The sequence below is a fragment of the Mus caroli genome, chromosome 4, assembly GCF_900094665.2.
Source record: "Mus caroli chromosome 4, CAROLI_EIJ_v1.1, whole genome shotgun sequence".
In the NCBI taxonomy this organism is placed as follows: domain Eukaryota; kingdom Metazoa; phylum Chordata; class Mammalia; order Rodentia; family Muridae; genus Mus; species Mus caroli.
In genome coordinates this window covers 139,266,805-139,277,565 of record NC_034573.1, presented here as the reverse complement: position 1 = coordinate 139,277,565, position 10,761 = coordinate 139,266,805, and the positions used below count along the sequence as shown (strand labels likewise).

The window sequence follows — 10,761 nt, the reverse complement described above, 5'->3', positions numbered from 1 at the left end:
GAGACAGGGTTTCTCTGTGTAGCCTTGGCTGTCATGGAACTCACTTTGTAGACCAGGCTGGCCTGGAACTCAGAAATCCTCTTGCCTCTGCCTCCCAAGTGCTGGGATTAAAGGCGTGCGCCACCACACCCGGCTTCACCTGCTTCCTTTTAATGGCTTTCATCTTTTTTGAGAAATCATGCCTTCTTTAGTCCCAATTTTAAATATGCTCCCTTCTGGGAAAAAATGCAGGATTTTCACATCTTTCTACTTTGCTTTTTAAAGTTCCCAAGCCTCACTGTAAACTTAGAAACAGTCAGCAATAGCCATGTGTCAGCCTAGCTGCTGCGCTCCTGGAAGCCCCTCTGCCGTCGTCCCCTTCTTCTCCATTCTTCATTTACTGTTTTTAATACAGTCTTACTGTATCTCAGGCTGACCTCAGCAATGCTCCTGCCTCAGCCTCCCAAAGGATAGGAGTATGGGTAGGCTCCATTGCCTCCCATTTATATGAGTTTCTTGCAGATACTCCTAGTTTAACCTCTAGCTCCTTCCATTCTTGTGTGTGTGTGTGTGTGTGTCTGTCTGTCTGCCTGTCTGCCTGTCTCTGCGTCTGTCTCTGTGTGTGTTGAAGCCTAGAGACACCAAAGGTTGAAATCATTTTTCTCCTATGCTCAGTATCCTTTTATTATTTATTTATTTACGTAGTTATTTATTTAGTTTTGGTTGGCCAGAGACTTTTGAGCTCCAACAATTCTACCTCAGCTTCCCAAGGGGCTGGTACTGCGGGGCTATATCTCCTGCCTGGCTGCCTTGCTCTCTTGAAGTCTCTTGCATTCTTGCTTTACAGAATTTTATCTCATGTAGCTAGCCAGGCCTGAAATCTATGCTTTCCACTACTTCTTCATGCCTCAATTCCAAAGAATGACCAAGGTTTTTTTTTTTTTTTTTTTTGTTTTTTTGTTTTTGTTTTTTGACCAAGTTCTTTGTAGCACTAATTAAATGTGACTGGACTTGACCGTCTCTCTTCCATGTCCTTATGCCAGTCTGGTGTCTTGTCCTACCTTCGTGCTCGTCCTCACAGTGGCTGCCATGGTCGTCTATCTCAGTTGCTCCTTACCTTCATGAGCAAGTCCAGGGCATCAGGGTGGTGTTGCTAGCGGGTGTGTCTCACTCAGCCTGCCTGCCCTGACTTGTGTGTCTTTCCTGTCAGGGAAGCAGTGTGGGTTCCTGCAGATCCACCTGCCTCTGACAGTGGACCTCCGTCCTCACCCCAGCTGGTTTCTACCTGCTCTGAAAAAGAAACCCAGTCAGCAGTGAGCACAGCTCAGGGGCTCAGTGTGCTGGGTCTTCACAGTTGTTCCTGAGAGTGACGGAAACACGACACTAAGACACTGTGTAAGAGAGTTGGATCCTGAAAACCCAGTAGTGAAGAAAGCAAGATGCTGCTGTCCACACATTGTTGAGCGTCCTGGGGAGTGGAAGTATTTATAAGCAGACCACTGTAAGCCATAGTGTAGCTTACTGAGCTTAACAAAGATGGGAGTTATTTCAGGAATACAGGAACAGAAAGATGGCTGAGTCACAGGAACAGAGAGTTGAGTCACGCTCCCCTTGTCACAGCCTTGCTTGCCCTCTCGTTGCCTCACCTCCATGTCACTCCAGCCTTCTTCCAGACGTCCTAGCTCATGTCCCTTGTGTGCAGCTGAGCTTGGCTAGAGTATAGCCAGGCTCAGTTTCCCCCTACCTGTTTTTTTTTGAACATGGTGTCAGTAGTACAAGCTAGCCATGAGCTTACTCTCATGCTCCTATTGTAGTGTATGCTGCTAAATTCAGTTGTGAACTTAAAAATAAAAGAGATTTATTTACTTATTTATTTTTAGTTTTTGGTTTTTCGAGACAGGGTTTCTCTGGGTAGCCCTGGCTGTCCTGGAACTCACTCTGAAGACCAGGCTGGCCTCAAACTCAGAAATCCACCTGCCTCTGCCTCCCAAGTGCTGGGATTAAAGGCGTGTGCCACCACTGCCTGGCAGATTTATTTTTATTTTATGTATACGAGTGATTTGCCAGAATGCTTGTATGTGTACCGTATGCATGTCTGCAGTATCAGAAGTAGGCATCAGGTTCCCTGAAACTCGACTTAAGAGATGGTTGTGAGCCACCATGTGTGTGCTGGGAACTGAGCCAGCCTCCTCTGCAAGTACTCTTAACCAGCGAGCCGTCTCTCCAGCCCTTAGCTCTCGACCTTATAATCTGAAGATTTTTACATTTACAGGAAGGCTGAATAAATTGCTTTGAATCATCAGCTACTAATGTGTTCACGTTTTCTCTCAGCGTATAAATTAGTGTACACAGACATACTTGGCTTGTGCTGAACTGTTTGCAGGTTTGGTCGCCATAGAGATGTGGGGACTGGGCCACTGCCCAGTGGTGCTGAAGGTCTCATTGAGATATTAACAAGCCAGACAGAACCAGAAGGAGCAGGGTGGGCTGCAGAGCAGTTATGTGGACAGGAGCATGTCAGAAGAGGGAGATTAGTTTTCTATGAGTGTACACAGCCTTCCTGGGGAGGCTTCACTTCCCCATGTGCTGTGGGCAGCCCGTGGCAGTTCCAAACATCACTTCCGGGTTATTAAATTTAAAGCAGTATTTTGTGGACCCTCCCAACCCCCACAAAGAGCTAAAAATAAGAGGAGCAGGGTTTGGAGTTAGTTATGTTTCGGCCCTGTCACCTGGTCTTGGAGGGAAGGTGGGGTGGAACAGGGTGACAGCAAGTGTTTGCAGGTTTTAGAGGTGTAGTATTTGAGAGATTTGCACTAGCAGTAGTGTGGTACAGAGGAAATCGGTGCATGTCTTGTAGCAACTGGATTTTTAGCTCAGCTTCTACAACCTGAAAAGCATAGAAATACACTTAGTTTTAAAAGCCATGGATGTGAGGCAGGAGAGATGGCTTAGTCTGTAAGAGTTCTCACTGCTATTCCAGAGTCCCGGATAAGAGGGTTCACAGCTGCCTGTATAACCCCTGGCCCCCGGAGGTCTGCTTCATGAGCACCTGTATATACATGCTTGTGAAAGGTTCGCACAGACACACAAAAAATAAATATAAATCTTAGAAAAAAAGACATCAAAGTGAACACAGCACATCCTACTTTTGTATTATTTCTGGTGAAGATACAGGATTGGGCTGGTCTCCCTGTGAGGCTGTGACACAGGCACGGGTCCGTGCCCTCCTGACCTTGTGTCCTGACTGTCCCTTTGCTTTTCCTTTCCTGGTCCATCTAGAGGACGTTGAGGGTGGGCATTAGGACTCAAGTGGAACATCTTCTTCAACTTTGTGGCACACAGTAGGTACTTATCGACATGCCACAAGGATGCTCCTGTTCTATTGTACCCAGAACACCAGGTGGATGTTCTGTGTTCCACTGTGCACCTCTCACCAGAGAGGTCAGTTTGTTCAGTGTTGCTGATCAGAGGGTGGAGGCAGTGTCCGACACCAGCAATCTATACAGAGCTGACTTCTTAAACTAGTCAGCAGCAGTGCCACCTTGTCACTGTAGGAATGTCTTGTGTGGAGACAGGTGATGGGTGGGAAGTCACAGTCCAGCTTCAAACCCTGCACTGTGTCCCCTGAGCTGTGTCACTGAGCAAGTCACTTCACTGGAGGTGGGTTCCTCACTTGTAAAATGGTAGTGGAGTGTGCGGATCCCTGGGTTGTCAACTGAGCTTACCCATGGGCTGCAGAGCTGCGTCTGGCCCACAGGAAGTGGAGGGCTGCCTTAGTTAAATTATTCACTTACTCCTTTGTGTCAGGATCACCAAGAGCCTCCAGAAGTGACATTGTAAGTAGAAAGATTACTATCTATCCGTTGTCCCTGTCCCATCCCCTTCCTCTTTGTAGGAGCAGGGGTAGGTTGTTGCTGAGATCTGGGAGGTCTTGTGTGACTGAAAAATGCATAGAATATCTTTAGGAGAACATCCTAAAGACTAAAAGTTGTAAGTGATGTCTGTCTGTGTGTTGGAATTTGTTTACTTTGTAAAATTTTAGTTGGAAATAAGGATTTTTGCAGACTGTATTTTATTAAATTTAAAGCAGTATTTTGTGGACCCTCCCAACCCCCACAAAGAGCTAAAAATAAGAGGAGCAGTTTGATCTGCCCTGCCCTGGGGCTTTCCCTGCTCTGAGTCTAGTGTGGGTAAATCTGGAGGAGGGGGTGGGACATACAGCATCAGGAGAGCCATTAGGGGAAACCCTGTTGTAGTGTCAGCTAAAAATGTGACCTGAGACGGACAGAATGTGGCTCCTGCTCAGGGTCTGGGGCGGGGTGCAGTCATGGCCATGGAACTGCCACAGCTGTTTCTGTTTCATGCTTTTCCATTCTTGATCTGTGACAAATGGAAAAGGAAATCTTTTAAAAAGAACCTAGGTTTAACTTAAGGAGATAACCAGCCATAAAAAGTAGGGTGAGTAAAGAAAAGGAATTTAGTAATACTTGGAGTGCTGGGACTGGCTCCTTCCTCCCTCCCTCTCCTTCCCTCCCCTCCCTCTCTCTGTGTGTGCATGTGTTAGGGGTGTAGGGGGACTGGGCAGATGTCCTCCTGAGGACAGAAGAGGTTGTTGGATCCCTGGAGCTGGAATTATACCTGGTTATAATCCCCCATACATGAGTGTCCAGGAGCAGTGAGGGCTCTTTGTTTCTTTGTGTAGTCCTAGCTATCCTAGAACGAACTGTAGCCCAGGCTGGCCTCAGACTCAGCAGAGATCAGAGATATAAGTCTGTCTCTGCCTCCTATGTGCTGGGATTAAAGGTGTACTCCATCATCACCAGCAACTTAAATGTCTTAAGTTGCTGCAGCAACTTAAAATGTCTTATTTTTTGAGCCGCATATTGACACATGGTCACACATGCTTTTATTCTCAGAACTTGGGAAGTGGAGACAATAGGATCAGAAGTTCAAGACCAGCCTTAGTTAGATAATGAGTGTGTGGTCAGCCTGACTATGTGAGACCCTGTCTTCAGACACCAAACCAAACCAAACCCCTGATTTTGGGTATGCCCAGCCCTTTAGTGAAGTCATTAGCAAGCACAGTGCAGTGCCAACACCCAAGGCTACAAAGCAGTGGGCAGATATGGCAGAAAGCTGCAGTGTTAGTATGCTCTGAAGAAATGTAGTGCTAAGTACTGAAAATACTGGTGTTGTAAAGCCAGATGCAAAAGTAACAAAAATATAAGAAGATATCTGTGTTTGAAAATTAGAATATGCAGGAATCACTAAAGAAAATCAGGGAATCTTTGAGAATGGGGACTGTTCATATTAGTATTTATATAAGTGTTTTCAGTAATGTCATTTAAAATTTTTAAAAAGAACATTTATTTTTATTTCAGGTTAGAGCGATAGCTCTGTGGTAAGGTCAGTAGATCTCTTCCAGAGGATCTGGGTTCAGTCCCAGCATCCACACGAAGATCTGTAGCTACAGTCTCAGCAGATCACTCTCTGGCCTCTAAGGACTCTCTGTGGGTTATGTAGTACATGGATGTAACGTGTGGGCACAACACCCATATGCACACAATAATAAGATACAATGGAAACTTAAAGAGTTATTTTTATTTTTAATTATGGATGTTTGTTTGTGTGCTTTTGGCAAGTGTGCAGTGTCAGACAGAGGAGGCCGATGAGGGGGAATCCCTCGGGCCTGGAGTTGCAGACAGTTGTGAGTCATCCATCGTGCATGCAGGGAACCGAATTCAAGTCCCATCTAAGCACAGGCTGCTTTCCCAGCCGCCGAGCCAGTTCCCCAGCTCCGTCGTACATCAAAACTTGGCACACTTAAATTTCATGATGCAGATTTATCTCTTAATTTTCAAAGAAAATCATACCTTGAGCTGGAGCTGTCCATCTGAGAGCTGTGTGCTTGCTAAGAGTGTGACATGCCCCATGCTCAGGTCTTATTGCTGAAATTAAAACAGAACACAGCAACAAAGAAGTCGGGACTGGGAGATTGCTTGGTGGATAACACGCTTGCTGTGAGTGTTTAGGGACCAGGCAGAGTTTAGACGCCCAGCACCCTGACAAAGCCTGCGTGGCTGTGGCACGTTTGCAGCTGTGCAGGGGGAGACAGGTGTGGGAAATCTGAATTCCGGTCCTCGAGCAAGAGCTTTATCAACTGAGCCATCTCCCTAGCTTCTCCTAATCCTTTCTTCAAAAGATTTAATATGGTTAAGTAAACTTGAGATAGTGACCTGTGTGACATGTTTCAGGTGAAGTGATTGGTTGGCATGTCTGAGGCACAGGCGGGAGGAGACGCTTCTCCACTCTGGGGCAAGGACTCAGGGCATTTCCTTGGTCTAAGAAAGGTAAAGGGAACAGGTGTCGCACAGTGTGAGAAGGACACCCATTTCCTGGAATCTGTCCTTGTTAGGAATCGCTGGGGCTGGAGCTTTGTCCTACTTATTCCTGGTAGGAGGAGTGTGTGTCTGGGGCTGCCTCATTTCTGAGAAGCCTGTTCACATCTAGTGCTTGGTATACATGTCTAACCTCAGGGTGGTGGTCCTGTGTGCGTGCATGTGTGCGTGCATGTGTGCATGTGAGGGAGGGAGGGAGGGAGAGAGAGAGAGAGAGAAAGAGCATGCGTGACATAGGAAATGCTGCTGTGATCCATCCTATGTTTATTTGTAATTACTTGGTAACTGGAGCATTCAGAGAATGGCCGATTATATTTTCATTTTGATCACATTAAAAAAAAATCAGCTTAAACATAAACTTTGTGTCTTGGTGTACCTTTTGTTTCTTTCTCCTATTGGATGAAATAGACTTTTCTTTTAATTTTTTTAGATTTATTTTTTATTTTATGTGTATGAGTTGTCCTGCCTGCATAAATGTATGTGCACCACATGTGTGCCTGGTTGCCACAGAGTCTTGAAGAGGGCATCAGATTCCCTGAAACTGGAGTTAGAAATGGTTGCTGGAAGTCAAACTTAGGTCTTCTGTAAGAACAAAGTACATTTAACTACTGAGCCATGTAGCCTCTAAATCTTACCTATCTAAAACGACTACATAATGCCATTTTGTTAAAATACCAGGTTTTGGTTTGCGGTGGTGACACACACCTTTAATCTCAGTACGCTGGAGGCAGAGGCAGGTGGATGTCTTGAGTTCAAGGCCAGCCTGGTCTACAGAGCAAGTTCTAGGACAGACAATGCTACACAGAGAAACCCTCTCTTGAACAAACAGCTCCTGCCACCACCACACACACACACACACACACACACAAAACCAAAACAGGTTTTAGTGTGTTGGGTAGTGAGCATACTGGAAATTTGCAGTGTCAGTCAAGGACATAGAGCATCTTGGTGAGCCGATCACTGTATAGGTTTTAAGAGTAAGTCAGCAGCTTCTAAGAGCATCCGTTTGGGGCTGTGGACATGGCTCAGTGAGTAACGCCCTAGCTACCTAAGTGTGAGGACCGGATCTCAGGTCCAGAGCCCACAGAGAGCGAGCCAGGCACCGTGCTTTGTCTTCAGTGCTTTTATGCTGGGCTGGAAGGGAAGAGAAGAGAGTGCTGTGGAGGGGTGCAGTAAAGAAACTGCTGACATGACTCTGTGCTAGGGAAGGCTTTTATTATGAGTAAAGAGGGCGTCTGGAAGAGTCCAGAGTAGAGCGAAGAGAAAGCACACTGGACTTGGTCAGGCCTAAGGTGTTTGGATTGCCCTGGTGCTATTTGTATGCAACACTAGGGAAGCAAGGGAGTAGGGGCAGGGAGAGGGGTGTTGGGAGATAGCAAGAGAGCCTAGCCAGAGTACAGAGAGCAGCAAGATAGTGCTAGAGTGTGGGGCAGACAAATCACGTGGGTTGTGAGGAGGCTGATAGGCTGGGGAGGAGGGACTCTTTCTGAGGATAGAAAACCCGTTTCACAAGTTCCTGCGGAATGCTAGCTTTTCTCTAACCTCCAGAAGTCCTGCAGCCTTTAAGCTCATTTCTAGACATATGGGGAGGGAGGTGGGGGTGCTGAGACCTAACGATAACCCCCCCATGGATGGGCAGCTAGCGTTTCCTATGCAGTGGGGAACAGCAGAGAGCTAGCTTAAACTAGGCAGATGGTGAGGACTAAATTTGAGGTTTCCTCTGACACACACACACACACACACACACACACACACACCTAGAACATTTGCTTTGCCTTGTTACTTTTCTGAACACATTCTTTTTAAATTTATTTCATTTATATGAGTACACTGTAGCTGTCTTCAGACACACAAGAAGCGGGCATGGGATCCCTTTACAGATGGTTGTGAGCCACCATGTGGTTGTTGGGAATTGAACTCAGGATCCCTGGAAGAGCAGTCAGTGTTCCTAACTGCTGAGCCGTCTCTCCAGCCCCTGCACACACTCCTTTTAGGTGGCTTTGGCTCCTAAGCTTGGAGGTGGTTTTGATGGTTTTAGTACACTGACATCATTGTTCTTACAGGTGGTTGTGTTTCTGCTGGCAGTGACAGAATGTCCTTTCTCTCCTCTTCTGTAGATTCGACGGAGGCGCCTGGCACGACTTGCTGGTGGACAGACCTCCCAGCCGACCACCCCGCTTACATCTCCCCAGAGGGAGAACCCTCCGGGACCTCCAATAGCTGCATCAGCCCCAGGCCCCTCCCAGAGTCTTGGTCTCAATGTCCACAACATGACCCCAGCTACCTCCCCCATAGGTGCAGCAGGTGAGCCTCAGCCTCCAACCTGGAAGCTGTACTTTGGTCTCAGCATCTCGATGTTGCCTCACTGATTAAAGCAATCAGTGGCCTGAAGGTCACTGCGGTGTGTCTTGCTTCTGTCTGTTCATTTGATAGTGACTAGTGAAGACTTCTGCAAACCCGTCTCCTTCCCCTTCTCCAGCTCCAGGCTCAGGTCTGGCGAAGACTGAGTTGCTCCTGCTGAGTTTGTGAATTTGCCTGATGCTTCTCCCTCCAATCCCCATTCTCCCTCTCTATAGGCATGGGCTCCCCTAAAGACTGCTCTGCCTTCCCATAATGCTGTCTGGGGGTTAGGGAGAGAACATGGTGGGTAAAGGGCTTCCTGCACGAGAGTGAGACCCAGGTTCAGGAGTTCATGCCTGTAACCCTAACACTCAGGAGGTAGAGACAGGGAGGGACCTTCTAGGACACTGGCGAGCCAGTCTAACAAATAGGTGAGTTCTAGTTCAGTGGGAGGTCCTGTCTCAAGAACATGAGAGGAAGAGACACACCACCACCTTCTGAGTGTATAGTGCACACATGCGTGCGCCACACACACACACGCACGCACGCACTCACATGCACACATGCACACACGCACACACACACATGCACACACACACACACACACAATCAAAAAGTAATCTGTAAATGGAAGAGTGAAGTAATGGTCGAATGGCAAGGCCCTGGTTTCTTGTCTTCGGGATAAATTGGCACAAAAGTTTTTAGAATTGAGTGGATATCAAGGGTACTGTGGATGGCAGAGCACTCGCCAGCATGCGTGAAGACCTGGGTGCAGTCCCTAGCACCACAGGAATCAGCTCTGCCTGTGTGGTTTTTGTAGCTGTCTCCTCGAGAGCTGCTTAACCCTGGTAAAAAGGGTTTTTTTGTTGTTTTAAATAAATGAGCTCATTGATGATGTTCAGGGTTGTCTTTCTTAAGAAATGATGATGTCCATTCACATGTGTACCTGGGAATATTTTCCTTCATGACTTTTCTATTAAACATGGTCATTTCATAATCACTACGTAACAGTTAAATTATGAAGAAGGAGCTAGGAGCGCCATGTATGTCATAGAAGAATCATGTATGACTGTGGATTCCAGTACTGGGTGCTCTTTCTCATGTCAGCTAAAAGCATCTGTTGCTTTAAGTCATTAGCCCTCCGCAGGCTTCCCTCTGCGTGGATAAATGTCGGCCCATCATTCTGTTAGTGATAACAGAGATTCAGAACAAAGCATCATTTGGTGGGAGCGACAGCTATGAAAGGCATGATTTGAGTAGCTGTGGCAATTTTCTCATAGAGTTAGCGTTCAGGATTCCAGGGTGAGTTTGTCCTTTCCTTGGGAAATGTGGTCACTGCTATGCCGTTTCCTTGCTATGACGGGGCTGTCCATCCCTGCAGCTCTGGAATATGTTCAGGGCAGCGCCACTCCCATCTGTTTTTCTTACTGGCTGTGTCACAGTCTAGCTCCATCCATTCCTCACCCGCCTGCCGCTTGTCTCCCACCCTCGTCCAGGCTGGAGGGGAGCTCACACAGCCATGTGGTCTGTCCATCTCCCTCAAGCCCATGATCACAAACTCAGGAAGAGCCCAGCACACCCAGGCGACTTCACGGCTTCCCTGTCCACTCTCCTTCTCTGCCATCTAGTGTGCTTCTCCTCGCTCTCATGCACACACTCAGTGTGGAGCAGACACACATGCGGAAGGGAACCTGTATAGCCTCTGTCATCGCTTCTCTCGGGCTCCTGTGTGCACGCCCAGTTCTTGTTAGGCCTCAGTCAGTGCCTGCACTTGCTCTCACCGTGCGAAGCCTCACTTCCCACAGCTCCCTTTTCCTTCTACCTCAGGTGAACCCTTGTTAACCATTCTAGACCTTGCAGTGCACTCTGTACAGTGCTGGCGACTGTGAAAAGGAGCCCCTTCTTCCCATTTCCCCTGCTGTCCCCACCCCCTCTCCCCTGCTGCCCCCACCCCCTCTCCCCTGCTGCCCCCACCCCCTCTCCCCTTGCTGCCCCCACCCCTCTCTCCCCTGCTGCTCCCATCCCTCTCTCTCCTGCTGCTCCC

The 10,761-nt window shown here is 47.6% G+C and overlaps 1 protein-coding gene across 2 annotated transcripts in view; it reads left to right on the top strand.

The window, feature by feature from the left end:
• Window positions 1–10,761, top strand: part of Ube4b (ubiquitination factor E4B) — a 104,670-nt gene that overhangs the window by 19,723 nt on the left and 74,186 nt on the right. For both annotated transcript variants that reach the window (XM_021161159.1, XM_029475722.1), the window contains exon 2: window positions 8,495–8,681. In XM_021161159.1, coding sequence (XP_021016818.1) covers window positions 8,495–8,681 — 187 coding nt within the window. The remainder of the gene's footprint in view (window positions 1–8,494; window positions 8,682–10,761) is intronic.